At 55.2% G+C, this 25,210-nt stretch overlaps 1 protein-coding gene and 1 long non-coding RNA gene across 3 annotated transcripts in view; one reads left to right on the forward strand and one right to left on the reverse strand.

Moving 5' to 3' along the window:
* ACSF3 (acyl-CoA synthetase family member 3) overlaps positions 1-25,210 on the reverse strand; it is a 58,298-nt gene that overhangs the window by 25,618 nt on the left and 7,470 nt on the right. For both annotated transcript variants that reach the window (XM_080552304.1, XM_080552305.1), the window contains exons 4-7: positions 17,319-17,473; positions 16,682-16,827; positions 10,922-11,034; positions 17-143 (exon numbers count right to left, since the gene is read on the reverse strand). In XM_080552304.1, coding sequence (XP_080408430.1) covers positions 17-143; positions 10,922-11,034; positions 16,682-16,827; positions 17,319-17,473 — 541 coding nt within the window. The remainder of the gene's footprint in view (positions 1-16; positions 144-10,921; positions 11,035-16,681; positions 16,828-17,318; positions 17,474-25,210) is intronic.
* On the forward strand, positions 1,718-4,701 carry LOC308176517. The gene is made up of 2 exons (XR_013938298.1): positions 1,718-2,611; positions 4,306-4,701. It is a non-coding gene; the product is annotated as an uncharacterized lncRNA (long non-coding RNA).

Raw genomic sequence — 25,210 nt, forward strand, 5'->3', positions numbered from 1 at the left:
CAGAGCAGCACAGTACCTGTTTTGAACCAGCCGTCGGGCGTGAAAGCGTCTTTTGTTTCCTGGGGTCTGTTCCAGTACTCGCGGAACACCGAGGGCCCCCTGACGAGCAGCTCCCCTTCTTGGCCTTCAAAACCCGGAGTCACCTGCAACAAGCCAGGAGGGAATGAGAGTGAATTCCGCCAGGGAAACCAACCCTGCAGCAGCCCTAAAAATCCCCCGTCCCCGCTCGCTGCCCTGGAGCCAAGCGTGGTGCAAGGAGAGGGATGCTGGAAGGGCATCGGCGGCACGCAGCATGCAGGGCTGGTACCACGGTTTGCAACCTCCAGGCACCCTGTTCGGGGCACGCACCCCACTGGGAGCCCTGTGGCTCTCTCTGTGGCAAGACCGTCCCTTCCCATGGCAATTAGGGGATGGATGAGAGCAGGCCACGGAGACTGCACCCTAAAAAAACCCCCACGTCCCAGACAAGGACATGTCCCATCCCCAGAGCGCTGCTGCCCTCCAGGCCTGTGCATCTAGCCGTGACAGCAGCAAGCAAAGGGTTAGCGGCCGGCTCAGCCTTGGGAGTAGCAGCCGGGGACGCCGGCCACCAGCTGCAGCACTTGGCCCTTGCAGCAACCCGTGGCCGGGCTGGCAGCGGGGAGAAGCCCTGCCGTTCCCGGGGGAGGCAGCACAAACAGCCCTGCTGCTGCAGAAACGGGCTGCGGCGTGGCGAGGGGAAGGCAAACCCAGAAGGAGCACCGAAGCGAAGCCAAAACTGAGCTTCCCGGGGAGCTGCTTCACCAGCTGGTGGGGTTTGGTCTCCCCAGCTCTTCCAGAAATAGAAAACGGGGTTACTACAGGCTAAAAGTCACGGCTGTCCCGCAGCAGGTGGGAGATTGGATGCTGACGGTGGCAGCACGAGCGCCTCGTGCCCCTCGCTGGCTGACTGCGGGCCCCTGGGGGCTCAGCACCGTGCTCCTGCAGGCAGGAGGAGGCAGCGGGACGAGGCACGCTCCTGCGACTCCGACATCCTGCTGTCTGCTGTGTTGATAGAGAGAAACCTTCGCTTCCCCAAACTGTCAATCTGACACTGTTTTTTTTTTTCCGAGGAGGTGGCAGGAAACACCATCTGATTTGTTCTCCGGGATGCGCGGCTTCTTTCGGGCTCACTGCGAGGCAACAGCTCTAGTGACAGCTCAGCACCCTGCAAACGTGCACGGGCAGGTTTTCTATGGCAACAGAACTGAATATCCTGCTGTTATGGAAACTAGAGACTCACGGGAGGGTCGCAGACCTGCCTGACATGGCACAGCGTTCGTCCCTCCTGCACGTACGCTGCTCTGCAATTCCCGGGCTGGGAGATGAGGCACTAGCGGCGCGGGCATAGCACCGCCCGTGGGACCGTGTTAACCTCAGGTCCTTTGCAGGGAAGATGTGCAAAAACCCCTGCTGTGAGAGGAGGTCACTGCGAGAGCTGCTCCAGCCCCTCACGGAGCAGGCACCTCGCGGCAGCTCCCAGCCACTCTGCACTGGAGCTGCTGCAGCACCGACAGGGTTCTCCTGGGACCCTGGAGTGAGCGGTGCCAGAAACGCGGCCACGAGGGAAACCAGTAACAGCAGTACGGGAACACCAAGCGGAACCACAGAGCAGGGCAGGCTTTGTATCTCCGCAGTCTTTGATGGGAACAAAGCTTTCATAACAGAAAACACTCAAAAAGCTGCTTCTAAGGTACCGTTTGTGCTTTAAGTCACGTCGTCCTGACGCCCTGTCTTAGAGGACACGGTGACACGGGGCTTTCCGCACAAACAGCCCGGGCACTCCGCAGAATCGCTGTTTCCTTAAATGCCTCAGCACGTCAGGAGCCGGAGCGAGCCCCCAGAGTCCTCGCTGGGCACTATCTCCACCACCCTGGAGGTGCTGCAGGATAAAAAGCTCGTTACTGCTAACGAGGGGAGCTCGGCTGAACCACGGCAAGCTGAGGATGGTGCCGGACCGGGACGCCCCGGGGGACCTTGGAGAGGGAGCCTGAAGACCAGACGATGCGTGGGCACAGGAAGCCCTGGGGTCTGGAGAGCCCAGGGCCAAACCTCGGCACCTCCATCGGCAAAGGGGCGCGAGGCACAGAGCCCAGAGGACATGCAGGAGCCGCAGCGGATGGGACACGCCAGGCGGGCTGCCAGCGCTGCCGCAGCGGCTGCCAGCTGTTTTGCCGTGTGGCCGTTTCCTCTCCCTCCTTTTCCTGCTGGCCTGGCCGTGGCACCACAAACCAAGCAGCTTCCCCGAGCAATTCCACGAGCCCAGTGCCACCAGTTTCAGCTTTGCCCCTTGGGAAGCACACCTTGAACTCTCCCCAGGCCGATCCCACCCCATGCGCCCTCCAGCAATCCCTGCTGCACCCCACCCGCTGCGCCCCAGCTGGAGACGATTCACTATGAAATCTTCCTCACACCGCAGGCATTTTAATCACCGGTGTGAGCTCCAGCACCGGTCCCTGGAGCTGTCAGCCTGCCTCCGGCTCCCCAGAAAGTGCTGGGAAGGGGGGCAGCAGAGGTAAGCGCCCCCGAGGACCTGCCAACAGCTGCCTCGGATTCCTCCACAGCCCCTGCCAGATTTGATGTCTCGCTGAAGGTGAGCAGAGATGTAAATGTGGCCATGCCGAACGCCTCCGTGCCCCCAAGGCAGGGCACGGCACCGCCGCTGCCCCGGGGACCAATCCTGCACGGCGTTTACCTGCGCGCCGCTGCTTCTGCTGTGAATCAAACCTTGAACGAGCTCCAAATTTCCTGTCAGATCGAGTCAAATTTTGGCAGAGGCTCAACCCACGTCTTATCTAGAGCAGAGCTCCTTGGCAGCAGGCACCTCCCTGTTGTGTAATTTAATGATGTTATGGCTGGCTTGCAAACAGTAAAACAGAAAGGCCGTGACGTTATCTTAATAGGATTTTGCTCGCTGAACTCCGAATGTCACTGGCATTGCTCCCCAGCGTAGCGGAGAGGACGCGAACCGCCCCGGTGCCAGCGGCCTGGGTTGCCTGAAAACAGCACCAGTAAAAATTCAGGGTTCGAGGCATTTTTCTGCTACAGCCCCTTGCCTCTGATCCCTGCTAGGACCACGCGTACGCACGCAGCCAGCCCGCTGCAAGGCAGGGAAGCGGGCGTTTTTGCGGCAGCGGTGTGGCTAGCTGGTTTGTTTCCTTTCTCCTCCAAATCTCAGCGGTCCCCGTTGTTGATACGCTGGAACCGCGTCACAAGCAGCTGCTGAAAGCATCAGCTTGCTAATTGCACAGATATCCCTGTCTCCGAGTGCCACATTTTAATGCATGTTTCGACTGCTTTAATGCATTCGAGCAACTTTACCAGAGAGCCCCCGTGTGCCCCGGCAGGCTGCTGCTGCTCGAGAGCTTTCCGCTGCAAAATGCACCCGGCGAGTTGAGCTGGGCTAGCCGGCGTGCTAGATAAGATTACATTTTCCACGCATGGAAATAAAAGGTTGTAATAAACCCTTTGAAGGAATAAATCTGGGTGATTATAAACTGCATGTTTTCGCCGCTTCCATTTTACCTCTTCATTAGCAGGAAGCGAGGGTGGTTGGTAAATAGCTGGGAATCCCCACTTGGCAAGCAGCCCTGTGATTTGTTCAAAGTGGCCATTTGTTTTCTTGTGGTCTCTGATCTGTGCTGTGCCCCTCTCCTCCGGGAGCTGCAGGAGAGGAGTTTCTAATGGACGGTAATGGAATTAGTAGCTTTTATGGAGGCAGACGTACAGCAGCACGGCTTTCGCTGGGAAGGAGGGGAGGCACGGCAAATGCCTGAGCAGAAACGTGTGGGAGACAAAGAGCGAAAGTTGAAAGGCAGGTCTGTAAGGAGAGGCAATAACTTTTTATTAGACTGATAGAGCGGGGAGGAAGACAGACACGCTTGTAGGAGAAAAAAAAAAAACAAAATCCTTCTTCAGGCTGGAAACAGCAGCAGGATGCCACTGGTTGGCGTCAGGAGGAAACGGCCAACTTCCACCAGACCTCTCCTTCCCCCCAGCCCCAAAATAATTACCTAAGCCTCTTTCCTGGGTGAGCAGCGGAGGCTCAGGGCTGCAGATCTGAGCACCTTCTCTTAGGGGTGCCCACCAGGGATGGCACAGCCCTCACCGAGGGGAAGCGCAAGGCTGGGTGGGGCGGTGGCAGGAGGGCAGCGCACGGGGACCCTTCATGCTATGCGGGTCTTGAAACATTTTCCTTCCATTCCTCCCTACTTTTCCTTCTATCCTCGGGTCTCCACTCTTTGTTTCACCCCACCTACCCAGCCACAACCTGGTTTTCTTTCACAGGCCTCTTTCTACACCAGCAGGGCTGCCAGAGCAGGAGGGAAGAGCCCAGCACGCATGGGCCGGGCACCGTCACTGACACAAGGAGGAAAAGCAAAATCATTGACATTTGGGGGGAAAAATTGCTTTTGCAACGCTGCCTCCTCTGCCACAGCCGGTACCGTGCTCCTCAGCTTGGAAATACTTGGCGCTTTCCCCACCTTATAAATAAGTGATTACTGTAATCAAAATAATTAAGCAACCCAGCCTTTTAAGTGACTAATAGAAGACAATAATTTATATGTGCGAGGTTTATGGAAGTGATGGAGCCCTTTTAGCAGTTCTCACAGAGCAGTAACTTTTTTAAAACAAACAAGCAAACAAAAACCCATACCAGAGGATGGAAAATAAGGGAACAAATCCCAGAGGAGCAGCAGGAGATGGTCTCAGCTGAGGGCACGCTCAGCACCGACTGCTCCCGTTTTCGTGGCCACTTCTGCCTGTTCAGCTCGATGCTGGCAGCTTGGGGAGAGATGCCTGTCCACAAGCCATAGCTTTACGAACCCACATCCTATTTTTTTCCCCGTCATTCGCCACGCTCAGCCAAATCAACCACAGCACTTGTGCACAGCTGGGGAAGGCGGAGGATGGATGCCGAGCCATGTCTCGCCGCCTCCGTAGCCACCATCAGCACTTCCAGATGCTCTCTGCCCCTCCGAAGACCCCTCACTCACTCCTTGGGGATTTTGGGGGCCACGAGAGCCCTGGTGACACAGCAGAGCCTTGCCACAGCGCAGCCTCCAGCAGCTCAGCACCCACAAACCCCAGGGGAGCTCCGGGCCCTGCTGGGACCCTGCCTCTCCAGCACAGGGGGTGGTGCTGGGCCCAGTCCAGGCCTCTGGGACCAGGGAAGTGAGGACGTGTTTACCTGCCTCCTAAAAGGAAGCTGGAGACCAATAATCTGCTCAACACCCCCTTTTAATCACTGTCTCCCTGGGTCATATTTGAATGGATGTCCTCGAGGTGCGAGGCTTGCTAGCGCACTACCAAATTACCAGGCAATCTGATCTCTCGTGCACATTCATAATTAAAAATTCCCCGCTAAGTTGCATGTTTTTGTGAAAGCATTATCTTTCCTATGAGCTCTGTGTCCTGCAGCATCCTGCAGAAGGCAAGCAGGAGGCAATTTAGACACAGAACAATTTTCCTCCTGCTGGAAAAAGGCAGATTTCTGCTCCTCAGGGACACGGCGCAGCGCAAGAAAAAAAAAGCAAAAAACAAAAACCCCAAGCCCAGACTGTAATCTACAAGGCCACATTTCACATCTGTTTTTGTAATGTTAACTTTTATAAAAGGGCTGGGAATAACACAATCAATTTACTTTTCATTTTGGAAGGTTATAAATTTAAAAGCAAGGCTGGTGCACGGCGGAGCTGGAACGCTGGAAGTTATTCTCAAAAAACCCAACCCTCTACTTACAGCAAATGCTGCTCCACTGAAAACAAAAGTGACCGTATATATTTTGGGGCAATACCGATTTTTAAAAGTTACCACACTGATCAAGTCCAGATGATTCCAAAAGAACCACGGAAAGCAACCAAGGTTTGGGAGAGGTCAGTCTTCCCTGCCGCTGCTCCACGGACCCCAGACTTCTTGATCTATATTAACACCATAAATTAGCAGTGTAACGCCATTCCAGGAACGCCAACAGCTCTCCACTCTGCTGTTCTCATCCCTCTTGTTTGCAGGCCTCGGAAGATAACAAACGAGGCGAGATGTCAGCACATCTTCCCACTCTCTCGGCTCTGTTCATTAGAGGCAGGCTCCCGACGCGCACTCGCAGCGCCCGCTCTGATTCCGGGCTCGGGGGCAGGCAGGGTGCCAGGCAAGGATTCAATTAGTGTCCCACCTCTGCTTCGTTTTTCATAAGCCTCACTTAAAAGTCGAGGTCGGCGGGGCTGTGACGTGCTCTGACTGCAGACGGCCGCGCTGCCCAGCAGCCTCTAATTGCCTCCTGGTGCTAAGCGGCCCCGGGGCGGCCGCTGCCTCTCCTCCTCGGCTGCAGGCTCTGTGGGGCACAGACTGCCCCTTCTCCTGGTCTTCTTCAGCATCTCCCCCTCCTCGTCCTTGAGCAAACGTCTCCGAGATGTGCTACAGCAGCCGCAGCCTCCACAACCCGATGGAGAAATACACCGCGGGACGAGGCAGGAGCGCAGCTCCTTAGCACGCGGGCTGAGCCCACAGAGCAGAGGGATTCAGGGGTGAGGCTGCAAAAATAAAACAAGCAAGGGGCTGCACGGGCAGAGCTGCTTCCATCCCACGTCTCACAGCACGGGAACAGGAACTCCCCAGCTTCCCAGGCTGATCCACCGGCAGACGGCTCTGATACAGAGCTAGAGAGAAGGGCTGAAGACCGAAAACAGCCATGATGGGAACAGAGAGGAATCCACCCCTCGTCCTTCACGCTGGGACAAGCAGGGTGCCAGCCTGGTGAAGGGGACCAAGGACAGACATCCCAAGGCAGCGGGAAGTCCAGGGGGAAGTCTTTCTCCCCCTGCGAGGGGGAACGAACGCATAAAATGATAATAGAGAGATTAATGGATAGCTTGAGGGTGCTGTGACCAAGGTTAGCCCAAAGGAAGCACTCGCGGAAGGAGGGTTGTTCTTGACAGATGGACTCAATTTGAATGCACAAGGAAACAGTCTCCCGGGATTGAAGCTGCTCCTGTGATAAGAAAGGCTTTCAGCTGAGGAACGCAGGGACGTGGTGCTAACGTCATCTACCTCCACCTTTACTACCAGGAAAAAGAAAAATACAGCTGTGGCCTCAAACAAAAACCATCAGACAGACAGAGAGGAGGCAGGGGTATAAATACCAGTAGGAATGCAATTACTGACTATGTTGACTAAGGAACTGGATGTGGTCAGTAAGAAACAGCTCAAATGTTTATGCAGTAATGAAAGCAGGCCGGGTAACAAAACAGAGAGACTTGTATGACTTGGGCAGGACACAAAGCAGGGCACTGAGGGGATGAGAGGAACACGGGGAAACAGAAATCATAGCTGGAGTATACAACACAAGCAGCGTCCAACGCTCAGAGGGCTCTGGAAAGAGTTTTTGGAAGAAGTAAGAGCAGAGGCAAACAGCAAACAGGAAAAATGCAGTGCGTGTTTACCAAAGGTGGATTGTGCCAATGACCTGACGACTGAGGTTCCAGACGGGGGAAAAGCAGCAGACCTGATCCCAGCTGCCTTCCACAACGTCCCCCCCACGCCGCCTGCCTGGGAGGTGGTTACTGGTGGCAGAGATCATGACCTGAGGGCCAGGCTTGTGACACTGGCAAAGCCCTGGGAGGGGGATGAAGTCCTGCAAGCCCCCGTGGTGGCGAGGCAGCCTCGTCAGCCACCGTTGCGCGCTCTGTGGCTCAGCCTGAATTTCACCCAAGTCCTGCGCAACAATTTGACCCTAGGTGCAAGCATCCTGCAAGGCTTCAGCACCATACGGCCCACCCTGCACGGGCAGCAGCAAGCCCCCAACGGGAGATGGAGGTGGGGTGCTGGAGGTGAGGCTGAGCGTCGAGAGACCAGCACACGTGCCGGGAACATTTCGCAGTGCAGCCAGGGAGCACGGCGATGCTACCCCCAGGGGAAAAGCCAACTCACACCAGCCGCTTCAAAACACCCCACGGGCGAGACGGATGGAGGAAAATACTGTGCAAGAGGTGCACGTGTGACTGCACCTCCCGTGGGACCTGGCCCACGTACACTGACAGCACCCACGGCAGCCTCGTGGGTGCCCAGACCTTGGAGCAAGCCTGACTTTCCCCGCACACCCCCGGCGGCTCGGTGGTGACCACGCAACCCCCCCCGTCGGTTCTAGGAAGGTCTCAGCAGACTGTGAGTGAGGTGGAGCTGCCCTCCAGAGGGTCCCCAGCGGCTCGGAGCCCTGGCCCCGATACAGGGCGAGGGGCTGGCTGTCCCCACGCCGGCAGCCCCGCGGCTCGCTGGCACGGAGGGGCTGGCGAGCGGCAGCGAGCTGCTGGCAGATGGCGGAGACGCGGGGGGCACGGGAAGGAGGGGCCGGGAGATGCTGGTGGCTGCGGGGAGGAACGGCCGCAGCAGAGCCGGTTCCCGTCCAGGACGACAGCTTGCATATGGATAAACAACGAGATAATTACAACCTTGAAGGAGAGGGGGGGGGGGGGTTGGGGAGAAAAGCCCATGGCTGCAGCGTCCTCCTGCTGCCAGCTCCTGCAACCCATACGTCCTGCACGGCTCCCTTCGCAGCCTCATCGCAAGGAAATTACTCGCCATAAAAGCCCTGGCTGGAGCACTGCATCAGATACAGCTGTGAAACCATTTATCTATTGATAGACCCCTATTGTCAGGGACTGGGGCTTGGCTTTCGTGCGAGCGAGCAATTTGGAAAAGCAAAAAATAAAAAAAAAATTAAAAAAAAATCCAACAAAAACGACAACCCAAAAAACCTACCAGCCAACAAACAAACAAATAAAGAAGGAGAGAGACAATACCCAACAGCTCGCAGGGTTTGCAGGCCTCTGCCAGCTGGGAAGCTAAGCGTATGAAATATGCATCGCAGTGAACAAAGCAAACTGAAACGCTCAGCGCTGGAGAGCTGTAACCCTTTCCTGCGCGCAGGAGCCAGGCACGGGGAGAGCGAGGTCCTGAGCTTGAGCCGGGATTCCAAAAAGTTAAGGGGAAAAAAAGATGAAAGGCATCGGGGTGGTGGGTAAAGAGGGGCGCCGACACCTTGCTGCACCTAGGCTCTGGGGTTAAACGCGTACTGCTGAGCCTACACGGTCAGGTTTGGTGTTTAGGGACTGCTTCTTAGTGAGCTGGGGTGGCTCCGAGCAGGCGAAGCTGCTGCTGTCCCCCGATGCCCGCTCCCACACCTCCCGGCTCCCCGGGGAAGCAGGGGAGGAAACGCTTCTCCGAGCACTTGAAGGATGGGATCTCATCTCCCCAGGGGACCTCGCTCTGCGCCGCACGCCCAAGAGCTGCTCTCAGCCCAGGGTGCAGCAACAATTAGCAGGTATTTGGCACGGCAGCACCTAGAAAACCTGAGCGAACTGGAAGTGGGCGAGCACGGGGCTCCTGGGTGCTGCAAGGAGACCGGAGGGCTGGAGCACGTGGGTGGGAGGCATCCAGCACTCTAATCAAGGGACAGGGAAAAAAAAAAAAAAACGAAGAGAGGCACAAAGAGATCCAGCAAACTTTCAGCTAAGTAGATTATTGATCTTCGGGGCGTGCCAGGAACCAGCTCTGCAAATTGCATCAGTCCCCTGCCGCGAGCTCGCGCAGTTACCGGATGGCGGGGCAGAAACGCTCCCCACCTCGCCACCACGATGTCCCCAGGGTCCTGCCTGCACCTCGCTGTGCAGGAGGGCGACGTGCCCCAGGGGTGGCACGTAACGGCAAGCAGAGCCGTCCCTGGCACGTAACGGGAAAGGCGGTGTGAGCGGGGAGCCGGCGGCTCGGGGCAGGTCTGTTGAGTGATGTTGTCAGGAGGGAGCAGAAGGCTGAAGCCTCAGCCCAACACGAGCGGGGAAGGCGCTGACCTTGTGAGGCTCTCGCTACAGCTAAGCAAATAATTTCCTTGGCAAACGCAGGCGCTCGTAGGAAGGAGGGGGGGGGGGGTTCTGGTTCCTCGCAGCCCAGGCGAGGTGTGAACGCCTCGCAGATTGCCCTGACAACGTGCCTGACCCCGTCACCGAGATCAGCTCCTCGCGGGAACCGCAGGGATGCTGAGAAGAGACGGCTCAGAGCTGAGCTCTTGGCGGGGCGCTCAGCTCCTCACCGGCTCCCGCAGGTACCCGCGGCCCTGCCACGCTCCCCGGGGATGGCTGCCCTGCAGCACGGCCCTGTGCCCCCCCACGGCCAGGACCCGCTCGGTGCTGGCAGTTTCGTTGTTATCTGGGCAGGAGGAGCACAGATGTGCACCGCACTCCCTGCGTACGGAGAGAGGTCCCTGCCCTGAAAGTCGTATAATTGAAGCAGACGGCAGGCGTTTATTGCGCCGGCCGGGCTGCTGGGAGGTGTTTATTTCCTACAGGGGAACCAGCAAGCCATTACGTGACATTTGGTAATTTTTCATGTCGTCGGTACCAAACCACGCAGAAATGCCCAGAGCGGGGCCGGGGCCGCGGACGCGCTTATTGCAGGGCTGCATACGTCCTGCCCCGGCCCTGCTGCCACCTTCCTTCTTCCACCGGGACCCCTCTTCCAGAGCAGGTCCACACCACAGCTCTGACAGCCCTCAGCCACTGAGCTTTAAGCCTTGGAGCCCTCCTGCAGGGGAGGTATGACACAGTATGAACTTCTTCCACCATTACGCACCGCCCTCGCACCATTGCCCTCACCTCCCACCCCGTGCGGGGAGCTGGAGCACTCTCTCAGATTGCTGTTCACCTTCGCAGTAAGGACAACACTCATGAAGTACCACGGACATACTAAGCCATAACAGGAATAAAAGAAGGAGAAAATTCAAAAGAGCACCACTGAGCTCCTGGGATAACAGCAGGGCAAGCCCCGCTCCTGCTGCTCGGGGCGTCAAAGGCTGGGGAGGAGGGAACTTTTCGTGGTACGAGGCGAAGCAGCAGAGAACACAGCTGAGCACTACCTGTGTGCCGTCTTCATCTCCCCGAGCATGGACGGTGTAGGAGCGACCACCACTCCTCAAAGTCTCGGTGGCAATGCACACCTCCACCCCTGGCAGCGGGGTCCCCACGGAACCTGTGAAGGAAACGGAACAAGAGTGAAGCAGTGGACGGCCCCTGGGGAACAAAAAGGATGCAAAAGAGCAGCTGCTCTTCTATCCATGGCATCTGCAGCCTGCGCTGGCACGAAAGAACTTCCTAGCAGGGGGTTACCCTTCAGGAAGGCTTCGATCACATCGTATGTCTGCATGCAAATGTCACGGCGCTGCAATACTCTGTTTGTTCGCTGAGCAGGCAGTGCTGGAAATGCCTAGGAAAACAAATGTGTCTCCAGCCCTGAACAGTCTCTCTTGGCCAGTCTTTGAAGACATCAGCACAGCTTCGTAGCTCAGTAATGAAGCTGTCTTTAAAAAAAAAAAGAAAAAAGAAAAAAAAAAAAAGAGCACCATGAAACTTACACAAAGATGCGAAAAGAAAGACCACAATGATTAGTACAGTGGCTCACTGCTTCTCTATAGCCTGGACCTGACAGAGAAGGCAAAGGCTTAGCAGCGTAAGAATTGCAAGGGATTATCTCAGTTTTACGAGACATCAATACACTGTATAGAAAACATCACAGGAAGAAAGCAGAGATCAAAACCACCACATTCTTCCACTGGATTCAATTTTCAAAGCCAGGGTGTCTGACACGGTGGCACAAACAACTGCTATTAAGCTCCAAAACAGTCCTGCGACCACAAGCTCCCAAACCTGCAGCCTGCAGGGCTCCCACCCTTGCTTTCATGTATGCTCTTCGTAGTAGGCATCTGAAAACCCAGCCCAAGGGGCAGCTTTGTTCCTGCAACCTCTGTCTGCCAGGGGGCTTCAGGCACAGCATTAACCACGAGTCTTGGGCATCTGCTGGCTCAGCGGGTTTCACTCCGCATCTCAGTGGCACGAGGTGGCTCTCGGGGCAGGATGAGGCTCATGGCAGCATGAGGCTCGTGGCATTCATCCCTGTGAGCTCAGCCCCAGCGAGCGTGCAGACCTGCACCGGGCACAGAGCATCAGCACCGAGCCACCTGTGGCTTGGGAGGGCTGGGCAGGTTAAACTGGGAAGCGTGCTCTTTATTTTGAGATGATCAATTTTTCCACCTGGAGAGCGTCCAGCCGGTGGTGCTTTCTAACTCTGCCCATCAGGCAGCATGCTCAGCCCAATGCAGCGTGGTTGGGAAGTCCTTAGAGCAGGGCGTGCAGGACCTGGAGCCCGGCACTGCCTGCCCCTCGTTACCTGCATTTCAGGCATTTGGGCTCAAGGGGCATTTTCCGTGTCCTGGTCTCGTTCTCCCGTTCAAGCCCCGGAGGTCTGGTGTCTGACATCACGGTTTAGTGTTTGCTACATTGGTCAGTTGCCATGGAAATAGATGTGTCGTCGTAGCCCAGATTTATGGCATCCCTGCAGGATCAGCTAAGAGCAGATGGGCTATGAGGGAGTGAGATTTTATTGCAGCGAAACTACCCTAACAATTAGCAAATCTGGCAAGAAATAAACAGAAGCTACATGGCAGTTCCGTGATGTGTGTCTGTTCAGCTTGAGATTGCCTTCGGCATGTAGGTCAGCTAACACGGACGGCCAGGTCCTCCTCCTTCCGTGAGCCTCACTCAGGCTGCTCTAGCACGGCCAGACTCACTGCCAAAAGTCCAAGGCAGGCGACTGCAGCAGAGCAGGGAGGGAGAGTGGGCTACATTCTTCTCACCAGGAGTCAAGTGCCACCTGAGGTGCCGTGGAGAGGTATTTATGTATTTTAAGCAGAGTCTGGTACCCGCCATGAGACTCCAGGACGACTCCAAGCAAGTTATAATTCATGGAAAACGAGCCAAATGTTTGCACGTCGAGCTTGCCAGAGCCACCTTCCAGAATTCTATGGGAACATTTTCTCCAGTGTGAAAAATACCTTGTGCTGACAGCCTCAACCCTAGCTAAAAGACACGGCGAGGGACAGCAGGCAGACACGGCAAGTAAATGAAATCAGGCTTACAAGGCGCATGGAGGGGAGCAATAACCAGCGCAGTGAACTGCCACAGACTGCCACAGATTTGCCAGCTCTGGAAGCCTTCAAATCGCGATCAGATAGATGCCTTCCTGCAGCATACTTCTTCACTGTACGCAGCTATCCTCCTCAGTGCAGAAAGGCAATGGCCTGATTTATGGGCAGCACTGCTAAACGGTCAGTGACCGCTTCTGGTCTTGGTCTTTGAGAATCAAACATCAAATATCAGCCAACGCTTTCAAACACATCTGAAGCCACAGAGAAGCCAACATATCCCCCATACAACGCCGCGCTTTGGATCGCATTTACAAGTACAGCTCCATCAATTTATTTCTTATTTGGCTAAAGTAAAACCAACATGTAAAATAAGCCCCTTGTGGGGAGCTGTTTCCTTATGTTCTGTCTGGAGAAGTCTTGTCGGTAGTTAGGAAAAATGACAAACTTGGAAATTGACATCTGTAAAGGCTGAAAATGCTCACAGCATTGACTAGAGCTACATGAGCCTGACAGTATTAATAACATTTGTGCAAAGGACTAGATGTGACTAGAGCTTCTCAAGCCCTCTGACACGTTAAAATACACACCATGCTGACTCCAACAGGTCGGTGCTTGGCTGAGCAGGTCCCAGAGGCACAGCCCCAGAGCTCCTGTCTTTCTTGAGACCTGAAGCAGAACGGGGTCAGAACTCAGCACTGCCTTCCTTTTGTCACCAGCCACAACTCAGGGGTGGAACTGGGGAGAAATCCCTGCTTTCTCCTCTCGCGCCCTCCCCCTGCCCTTCCAGCTCTCTCCAATTTGCGCACTCCCGAACGTTAAGAAATGCTGGCAGCATGCCCACGGTGTCAGCTCAGCCGGCCTCCGACAGGCTGCAGTCAGCAAGGAGTGACACTATTATTCTTCCACCGGTTCTCCTCTGTTTAAAAAAGTTGTCAGCTCTTCGCAGATAAATTTAATTGGCCCTGCGGTCTGTGTCCTTCGGTATCGGGGGACCTCGGTGCTGTTATGTGCGGTGGTGTCCTGGGAGAATTGAAACAGGCCAACGATAAGGCACTCAACGATCTCACTGTCAACAATACACGGAGTCCCCGCTGTAGGAGCTATTAGCCGCCTCTGATCTAAACCTCCAATTAAAGTGGTGATTAGGCCCAGCGAGGCATTCTCTGCCCATGAATTATTCATCTCCCTTCACAGTAACAGCACCAGGGGGATTAGAATGAGAGCTGGTGAAAACAGAGGCATTTTAAGCAGGGTTTTAACCATATACAAGCAAACATTTATCTTTCAAATCTTTCATCTTTTCTTCTTTCGGAAATTAAAGGCTCCCACCCTCCCCTGCTCCTTCAGATCTGTGCTTCGGTCGTGCGCCGTTGTCCCGCGGGGACGCAGGCGGGCGCTGAGGCCTCTGCCCTTCCCCAGCCACACCGAGCGGGTGTAAGAGGGCAAGGGAGGCCCCGGACCCCTCCTCGGAGACAGGAGCTCAGGAAGCAGCAGAGCAGGACCATGAGAAGACGTGAAGAAGAGATCGCTTCTGCTCCGTGTGAGGATCCTGGGCTTTACCCCCGAGACCTGCCTCTGCAGGCCGGGATGGATCACCGCTGGGACAGGCGCTTTGAGCACAGCCACGTTAACTCCTTGGGCTACCCGGTGACAGGCAGCGTCATCGTTCTGAGACAAATTTCTGGCGTTGTCCACAGTCAGCCCCGTCTATCTCATTATCTGCTCTCTGGCACCTTCAGCTGGGCCATGGTTTAAGGCACCGACGGCTGCTGAGGCCCAGCTTCCACCAGCACCGTGCCTCTCGCACAGTGAGCTCCCGAGCTGCTGGCGGAGAGGAGCAGCCACCAGGCTGCTGCAAACAAGGAGTCCTCTGCTGCTTAGCCACATTTATGTCATTATTTTTTTTAAAATAAAGCTTTGGGCAGCGTGTGGGGCTGCGGTCAGCCGCTGCCTAGCACCTGTCCCCATAACACTCAGTGCTGTCTGAGGTCTTTTCTGCAGTAAGCTCACTGTTCCCCCTGCTCCGGGCGCTGTCCCCAGCCGACTGCTGTATTTCTCAGCTGAGTCGTTCACACTGGGTACTCTGCTGTACCTGGTGACCTTACATCCTAGTCTCTAATGGGGTACTATATCAAAAGCTTTTCACAGCTCCGGTAAATTATGCCTCAGCTTCACCCATCTGCTTCCCAACTGACAATTCCTGAAATAAATTAATCAAGCCTATTCAATTATAGCCCTCTGCCTGTAAGGTCTCTGGCTGATCCACACCTTTGTCAGATTCTTCTCTCTCCCTTCTGAAGGAAGGGCAGCCTTTATACCCAGCCTCTCTGCTCACAGCTTTATCAGGTTATTTGCCCCCAGCTCCCCTGCAGACCCAGTACTGCCACAGACTACGCGCTGGCTCTGCTTGGGAGCACACGGACCCAGCTCCAGAATAAATGCTGCCCTTCCTTCATTTCTGACTTGCCCATGCTACCTTCAGGCTTATTTCCTTTCTCCTTTTGTCTCCTGGGAAATTTATAGAGCCTCTACTCGTTGCCCCTACTAAAGATGAAGAAAAAGCAAACATCACCAGGCTGCAGGGACGTTCGAATGATCTCAAACCGCACCATCACCCTGCAGCATGCGGTCACAGAGCTCATGCAGGTAGGAATCGAGTTTTCCTGTCTGCTTCCTTCGCCAGCCTGCAGGAAGCACTGGCTGGGACAGGGTGGCAGTATTACGGTCACTCTGCAGAAGTAAACCACAGTTCGTATTTCATGCTGCCCCCAAGCTGTTCTCAGGTTCAGAGCCAGTGCTGGGGGAAGCCGTGGCTTCTCTCCCTGTGCAATCCCTTCAGGGGCACAGGTGCCACAAGCAGTCAGGACAGGGGTGCTGAGGGAAGCCACAGGGCACAGGACAGTCCCTGGATAACAACAGTCCCCTGAGAGACCAAAACGATGCATATGGTGCCATGCGTGTGCAGACAGCATGTGGGGAGGAGAAGGTGGCATAGTGGTGGGCTGGGTTGCTTGGCAGACAGATGGCCACGTTTTTAACCAAAGGGAGGGTGGGGGCATTTTATATTTTTAATGTTTTAGATCAATTTATTTCTAGGTTACATAAAACCACAGATATTGAGGAGTCACCAAGTGTAGCTAGGAGAAGTGAGGGAAGACAAGGAGAGAACAGAGCCAGAGTGTACGACGAGGTGTGACAATTTCTAATTCTTGAAGAGTTAAGAAGCTTGCACTAAAATAAGAGTGAGCAGACATCCTATTTTAAATGTTCAGTACTGATTGGTAGGACATGAGCTGCTCTGTGGAGAACCCTGTGTCAACACCCCACACAGATACATCTTCATAAAGCAGAAGCTGAAGACGCAGACCCATCACGGTGCTTGAACTCACAAAGACTTTGGAAATCGTAAAGCACCCGATATGGACCCTGCTTCTAGAACAGACCTGGCCTGGCTGGTTGGGCAATGTGCACCACTGCGAGCTCTGCACACACAGCTTTGCCAATGCACCGTGGGCAGTAATCCCAGGGAAAGCTGCCAGCCGCTTCCCACACACTCATGGCCTCTCCTGGCTTCCCAATGCCAGCTCCTCTACCAGCACCACTGTTCATACCATAGCCCACTCCCGAATTACGACAAGTGGTGAATAATTCACAGCAAAACACCTCTAAACAGAGTCACCCTCTTGAGACTCCTACCTGGGACACGGGCTCCATGCAAAGGGTTAGAAAGCGCCATCCCAATCTCCGTCATCCCATACCTCTCCAGCAGCGTGTGCCCAGTGATGCTCTTCCACTTCTCCAGGACAGGCACAGGCAGGGCTGCAGAGCCCGATACCATCAACCTGCACAAGAAACACCACATAAGAAAGCATCCAAGATGAACTTTGCTCCAGGGAATTTGCATTCGAACACAAGGCTACATGAAGAACGCTCCTACATAAAACCTTAAGACACAAGTTCCCGAAGCCTTTAACCAGTACCAAGCTATTCCCCACATATAGAAGATTCTCTGTCTGATACGGATTTTAAATTTAGATGGGACTGACTCTTAAAAGAGATGCTGCAGCACAAGCTTGGTTTGCGGGATGAAGTCCTTACTTTTGTGTTATGTAGGGTGACACATACAATAAGCATGCAGACCCCTTCTGGCTTTATCATGCAAGAGTGGCTCATAATTAAATAATGTCACCCCCGTTCTTGTCAGGGAGACACTAAAGCACTCCAACCTGCCTGGAAGTGCGGAGAGGTAAAGCCAAAAAGAAAACTTGCAGATCCCCTGGTACGACAGCCACCAGCAGCCCCCGCCTGGTGCAGAGGGGCAGCGCTCACCTACCTGATGTTCTCCCGGCAAAAGGCACGCACAAAGTCCTGGACCTGGGGCTGAGAGAAATGCTTGTCGTAATATTCTATCAGCTTTGCATAGATGGTGGGCACTGCCATGAAGACATTGACACGGGGAGCTTGGGAGCTTAGGAACTTCTTCCAAACCTAGAAAGGAAGCAAAGACATACATAAAAATGCACCTCGATATAAAATGCAGAGGGAAGTGATGGTCAGCACCGTCAGCACCAACTCCTCAGTGCCTTTGAAGAGGTTCACAGGCAGGGGCTCTGCAAGCAATCCACTGCGCCCCCTCCACGACTCCTTTACGGTGCAAAGGGAAACTGAAATACAGGAATGCAACAGACTTGTTCACAGCAAAGCCACCCCGGGCTGGTCAGAAACAGCCAAACCTCTGCCCCAGGGTGCTGCCGAGGGATTCTGGCAATTACAAACATCTGTGCCAGGCACCTCACCCACATCCAGAACAAGAGGTCCCAACCCTCGGCGTGCCCCTCATTCCTTCCTTGTATCCAATCTAAACCGCCCCTCTTTCATCTAAAGCCATACTCCTTGTCCTATCACTACACCCCCTGATAGAGTCCCTCCCCAGTGGACTTGAGACTCCAGTGGAAATGGTCTTCTCCTGGTGCTGGGGTGCAGGAGATGTGCCCCCGCTGAGCTCAGCTCAGCCGTCAGCAGCCGCAGGTAAGACCCAGTGGCTGCCCCACTGACCGCACTGGTGCCAAAAGGAACGGTCCCTGTAGGACCAAAGTTCTCCAGCTACAGCTCCCGTTAACCTGCAGGAACCATAAACTGGGTCAAATTCCAGGAGCCGGCTCTGCTGGAGAGGAATGACGAGCCAGTGGCCCCTGGCCCCTGCGCTGGCTGAGCAGCTCCACCTGGGAGCAGTCAGCAGCGGGGAGCGGGCATAAATATTGCAATTAGGCCCGTTTCTTCCACACACCGTCACTCTTCCCCCTAGGTAAGCTCTGCCCAGGACAGGAACGCTGCAAAGCCATCAATAAATAAAAGGCTACGGCCCGCTCAGCCTCGGTGCAGGCTGCCTCGCTCCCTTCTCCCCGCTCCTGCCCTGCTGGTGACAAATGTATTTCCTAACCGCTCCTGACACCGCGGCCGCCTCTCCCCTCCCTCCCGGCGCACGCTCAGCTGCACACAGGCGCGTGCGGCGGTGGAAAAAAGCCTGAATTGATTGAAGGTGAACAAGCGCTTCTCCTTCACGCTGTCACCCTGGCTGCTGGTGCGCTCTGCCCCTTTCCCCTCCGTCCTGCTCGCTCGGGCTCCATTTCATCGCTTTCTACTCCACCGCGCCGGCGCCTCCTCTCCCCGCGCGCCCTCTCTCCCCGTCGTCTCTCACTTGGCTGCTTCAGAACAATCAGCTCCTGCAGAAAGCCGCCAGCACCACGGTGTTATTCTTAATACAGCAGGACACATCCAACAAAGGCACCATCCCACCCAAGAGGGGAGCGCCTGCTGCCTCCCAGCCCAGCCAGCCCCCGACGGGACCAAACGCACGGGTTGGGAACCCACCAGGCTCCAAGGGCCATGACCTAAGGGCACCTCCAGCCCCTTCCAGAGCCCCACCTAGCATCAGGGAAAGCAGAAGAGGGATGCAGTTTGCCCAGATTGATGGGGTGACATGCCCAGAGGGGAACACTGCACTCCCTGTTGGAGACGCATTGCCACAGCCGTGCCCTGACGCTGCAGCACTCTGCAATGGGGCTGAGCTGGGAGCTGTGGGCTCTTCAGTGCAGAGCACCATGAGCTGTGGTCCTGAGCTCCAGCAGCAAGGCCCGCTGCTTTCCTTGCTCTGGGAACCCAGAGGGATGGTGCCAGACAGCGCGTTTCAGGGCGTGAGGACAGCTGAGGGTGGCTGGTGCTGGCAGTGGGCTCGAAATTACCCCACCTCCCCAAATCACCCCCTAAAGCAAGGCAGAGTAGGCAAAGCTGCACTCAGAAGGATGTAACGCCTGCTATATTCCTTCCAGCCTCTTTCCCCAAAGATGTTTTTTCTCTTCAATCCCCCTGGTACTTCTCCCACCCGAGGCAGCGGCATGGACAAGGACGTCTCCAAAGCCGGGGGGCTGAACCTGGGGACCCGCTCCGCTCCCCCTGGTGGTCCCGAGAGCCTTGCCTCGGGCAGGGAGAGACAGGTGACGGCAAGCGGGGATCAGGACCGTGCCAAAGGAATTGAAGGGAGACAGACGCTTGGGGCTGTTGGATCCTCACCGTGTGATTTGCCTTCAGAAGCTCAGAGCAGCTGTGGGGAGAGCGGGCAGCCTTCCAGGCTGCCTGGCCACGCAGCAGAATTATTTTCGCATGCGTTTGGATTTAAAGAAAAACAAAACCACACACAAAAACATCACTCCGAAATGCAGCGGACCTCTCCTGCACCCCAGAACCCCCCTGTCCTCGCACATCTGCTCAGCTCCTGCCCCAGATAAAATCCTCTGTATGCCCCCCCCCAGCGATGGGAGCAGCTCCTTCTGTGTCAGCCCGACTCGCCCCAGCAACAGCCCCTTCCTGAGGATAAGCAGCTGCCTTTGGATCCGTGCCACCAGCCACTGCTGGGGCGATCTGCTGACAGCCAAACATCTCCACCTGTTCTGCTGCTGCTCAGCCAAATCTGGATCCCAAGCATGTGTTTTAACGGCACTAATCACCACGCCGCGGTACAAAGCTGGCACCCCCGAGCCCTCCGCAGACCCAGAGGCGTCCAGGGGGCTTGTCACTGCCCAGCCAGCTGAAACAGCTATTTCTGTTTTATAACTATAACTTCACGGTTTAAGGGAAGGATCTGGGAAAGCCTCGTTACCTGGGACTAATCAATCAAGCCTGGGACTTGGGCGGCCTCCAGCGAGAGGCCAGCGCTGCCCTTCCCGCACGCGGCATCCCCCGACGCTGTCAGGTTTGGAGCAGCGCGATCAATCTCTCCCTCTCTGTTATCCTACGCGTCACTGTCACCACATCCATTACCTGCGGACGGGATATTGGCAGCCCATCGCTCCGTTTTATTTCGCTCACCTGATGCTCTCTGCTCTGCCTGCCGGCAGGGAGCTCAGAAATGCCAGCTCCGGCTGGACGCCCACCAGCCTGGGACCGGGCACAGCTCAGCGGGGCTGGGACCGGGGCTGCAGCTTGGCAGAGTCCTCTGGCCTAATGCTGAGCCTTCAAAATCATCAGGAGAGCCCGATGTAGAAAGGAAGCAGCGGTCTTCAGAAGGAAGACATTCAGGGGATGGTGAGGAGCAGACCAGAACTCTTTTTACAGTCAACAAGGGCTAGAAACAAAATGTTCCTAACTGCAAGAAGGGGGCTAGCTCTCTATCAGCAGTAACAGCAGCAAAAGCCCAAGGCAGGCACACAGCAGGGTTGGCTCACAGGTCAGGGCTGCCTGAGCCAGCAGAGAAGCAGAGGACCTTCTGTTCCCAAGAGCCTCCTGACATTCCTGATTTTCCTCCCCTCCCACTGCACAAAAGCATATCTGGGTAATTCCATGGGCCGGCCAGTAGGATTTTGCCATCAGTAAATGAAAAAAAAAAAGAAAAAAAGAAAAAAAAAAGAGAAAATGACACCAGCGGGTACAAAACAATCCCAGTGAGGCGAAGCTGCAAGATTTTCCCACGTATTTCTTGCAGCACACAGATGGCATGATGGTGAGTGAGGCCGGAGGAGCAGGCAAGCTGCTGCTCCAAGAGATCCCTACAGCAGCCTTCCAAACCTGCATCCAGATCTGCTACCACCACCTGAAGGACGAGACGCAAACGCAGGGTAGAAAAGGAAGAAAATAATTTTTTCTTCCTTTACAGAGCCCTTGCCTTCAGAGGGAAATGTGCAATGACAAACTAGCCGGAAAGCACCAAATCTGTCAGTACCTGGGCACCTTCTAACGCAAAAGAAAGGTGGCAACGACCATAAAATGTGTGCTAAATCCAGCCAGCCTTCGCCTGGTACAGGGCTCCAGAAGCAGCTGGCAGAGATGCACGCAGAAATGCCTAAAAGCTGAAAAGAAAGTGACTATCAGCATGGATTTTCCCATCAACCCCACGCAGATAACAGACAACGTGTGCCGCTACCTCTATTGACACATACAGCAGCGCCTCTTCTAGAAAACGAGGGTATCATTTTCAGTTGTTATCGGATTTTTTTTTAAACCTTTTCAGGAGTAACAATACCCCTAATGCAAGGTTAAATCGCCCCTGTACCTCCCTTTTGAGCTGGGAGATGGCTCGGTGCTCCGCATCGATCCGTGGCGCGCGGGTAGCGCCGCCCGCGAGGCAGGGCTGCCGCCAGCCCACAGCCGTACCCGCGGGACCCCGCGCCCCATGCCGGGGGCAGAGAGCTCCCCCCGAGCCTGCAGGGGCACGGGGAAGGGCCGGCAGGGCTGCGCACCCGCGTCTGGCCCCGCTTTCCCCCCAGCGGAGGGCAGGCGGATGCGGCAGAAGCCCGGAGAGCAGCGGTGGGAGCTCTGCGCCGGGCCGTGCGCGAGCAACGTGCAGAACGGGAAACGTTCCTCTCTTCAAAGGGAAACCGGGCCCTCGGCGGCTTCAGCTCCCGTTTGTTATAACCCCGAACTGTTTGCGCTCTGCATGACGCTGGTTTTAATCATTTATTCATCAGTGCGGCTTGATGGCCCCTCTGCATTCCAGTCTGAAGCTTTTAAACCCTCACCACGCTGTGGGCATACTGAGAGGAGCAAGTGCTTTCCCTGGGACCCAGCAATATAAGCAAATATGACAGGCTCTGGTTCCATTTTTTATTTTTCCACACACACATCAAAAGACATTACTCCGTAACAGATGCTGAGGCCAGACGGCAGATCTGGGGAGACGTGAAGAAAAACTATAACTTTTTAAAGCCAGGTCTGCGAGAAGCGATCAAACATAATCCGTTCGCTAGTGACCTGCTCCTCCCTCCTCCGACTCCTCTTTGAGTCTGCAATAAAATTACTCCTCTGAAGCCTCCGATTAATGGATGAAAAGACAATTGCCTTTCTCCAGCTGGAACGGGAGGGGACGCGCAACCCCCCAGCGCACCGAGAGCACCACCTTTTCGGTGCTTGGGTACTGGAGACGGGCGTCCTGTGCTCGGAGTTGCCTTTATTTTAAAAATAAACTCAGAAGGGCTGATGCTTGCAGAAGTGACAGATCCGGGGGAGAGGCTCAGCGCTGCGGTGTGTGCTTCTCCCTGCAGGATGTCCCCGCGCAGCCCAGGGAGGCTTCCCCTAATCTGGTCGGCACGGATAACAGCAGCTAGGGGGGCAGCGCTCTGCTCACAGATGTACCAGCCCGCTGGGCTTCAGGAGGAAGTCTGCAGGTGTCCGAGACAGGGCGTAAACCCTCCAGTGCTCCAGCGACCCCGCACACAGCGCGAAGCCTCAGGGCTTTGGGGCTGCAGCAGCCTTCCACCACGTGCGGGAGCTGCCACGTGTGAACGTGCCGCGGGGGACGCGGCCCCAAACCCAATTCACAGGGAAGACCAACGATTTTGGTGGCTTTGCGTGTGGCAGCGTAAAGCAGGACAGGATTTTTAGAGGGCTTGATCCCTGGAGGCACCTGAAGTCAGACATGTCGTGGTGCCGGCACCAGAACACCAGCCCCTCTTGGAACTGCAGGGCGATAAATCTGCATCCCAGCGTGCTTGCCAGCCGAGTGGCTGCAGGGCACGGCCACGGCTGTCATCCCGCAGGAGGCACAGCGCAGCTCAGAACCTGCCTAGCAGAGCCCAACAGGCAGCGCGCACCACCACGAGGTCGCGCCGAGCTTAGGTTTGTAGGAGCTCACTGGAGTAGGCTTTTTTTCCGTCGTGGCTTTGAAGATTTTTATTCTACTCCTACACCAAAGGCTGAAAGAGCTGCCAGGAGCTGAACCCGTGTTCAGCACCAATTGCTGACCGCCTTTCTCAGCTGAACGTCTGTCCCTTGGGCAGCCCAGGCAGGACCAGAGGTGGTCCACGGCGAAGAGAAGCCGTTCCCCTTGTCCAGCCCCGGGACGGATCCTGCAGAGCAGCCGCTGACCTCGCATCTCTCCCCGAGAGGCTCCCGACTGCAGGGCGCCTGCCTTCCCCGGGCTTGCCTCCCCAGACTCCGTGGTATTTCCATCGAGCACTGGTCGTGCCACGGGGGTGCTCAGCCTTCGGAGCTGTACCAAATCAGTGTGGGGAAGGGAGAGGGGGGATCTCTGGGGAAGGGGTGCTCTGGCGCCTGCCGGGTGCAAATCCCAACTGCAGAGAGGCCTCCAAGGAAGACTGAGTGCTCAGGGGCCTCCTCTGCTGCCCGGTGGGCAGCGGGCTCATGGAGCACCCGTTCCTTAAGCACAGACATCAGTAGCCTCCCTCCTCCTCTGGCCACCAGTTTAAACGCACAAAAAAATAAAATAAAAATCAGTGTCTTTAAATTTTCTAGCCCTGCATAAGACAAACGAGGCAGGCGTTTCGAAGTGGGAAACGCCGGCTGCCTGCAAACAGCACAGTGCAGCTGGAGAAGCAAACTCAGCCTGGAAGCCAGTTCTGACGGGAGTGAGGACCATTTAGGGCCGCTCAGGCTGCAGCTCTGCCTTCAAAGCACATTTCTGCCCTCCCGGTTCTCACGCTTTGCCGAAAACAAAAATAACATCAGAGCTGCCTCTGCCCCACACAGCTGCGGGGAGGAACGAGCTCTCAGACGCCGCTCTCCTGCCTGCTGCCAGTCCACGTGCCCACAGCAGCAGGGACGTGGCCGTGCTCTGTGGTTTTGTGTGATTTTGGGGTCGGGGCTGCCCTTTCCGAGCAGCAGACACGCTCCGGGAGCACTGGGTGCTGCTCCCACGGCCCCAGGGGGCACCCAGCAGAGGCACGCTGCAGCCCGAGCAGCACCAGAGGACTTGCGCACCACGTATGAAACTGCTGGAAATTAAGGGTCCGTTTATAAGCCCTTTATTAATAAATGATTAATAGATGCCGCCGTATTTTTTAATAACTTACAATAAAAAGATGCTACAAAAAGCTTAAGCAAGACAGTCCTAACAGATGGTGCTATAAAGTGAATTATAACATGTACAGTAGCTAGTGCAAAGTAATGGATGTCCTCATTTAATAAAAAGAATCTGATTTTATGCAGCAACTTTCACGCTTGAGGCATCTCAATACACTTTAATGAGCCCTCGTGGCCTCAGCCATAGCTCGCATGCAGCCTTGGACATCAGGTGCTGTTTTAGTACGAGAGCGGCTGCTGGTCAGGACCCGGGGGTTATTCTGCAGTCTTGCTTTTTAACCTTTCCTTGGACGGCTCCCAAAAGCAGCCGGGAGGGCCTGAAAGATGCCACCTCCTAACACTGCGCTGCAGGGAACGACAAACAAGCCTTGGTCCGGGGCTCGCAATGCCTTCCAACTGAGAAAAAAAAGAGCACTGTTACCACCACCGAAACCAGACTGGCATCTGTATCTGACTATAAGGCACGCCACAAATTATGTAATTTAATAAACACTGTAATAATAAAGTATTTATTTTGTATAATGAAGTGTTAGTGATTAGAAACCAAACACACATTGGGCATGCTGCTGCGGTTTCTCTTGAACCCATGCCAGTATCACTCAAGGCTAAATATGTCTGCAGCAGGTTGAGAGTAAGTTCCTAGCCTTGTTTTGATCAGCCTGTCAAGTGTTTTAGCTGCCATTCGGGTTTCTTTATATCACACTATAATTGGCTGCTTTCTCAAGGTGCAACGAAGAGAAAAAGCACACAGCAAAACTCGGGCTCCTTTTGCAAAATCCTCCACTGAAACTCCGCTGCCTTTCTGAAAGCTGATTTCGGCAGCAAAGGGCATTTTGTAAACAGCTGGTGAAAATAGACTGGAACTGAAAGGCAGCTTGCATTAAACTCCACAAGAAAGCCTTATTTACCCTCGTG

Source organism: Anser brachyrhynchus, assembly GCF_964034855.1.
Source record: "Anser brachyrhynchus genome assembly, chromosome: 12".
Classification (NCBI taxonomy): Eukaryota; Metazoa; Chordata; class Aves; order Anseriformes; family Anatidae; genus Anser; species Anser brachyrhynchus.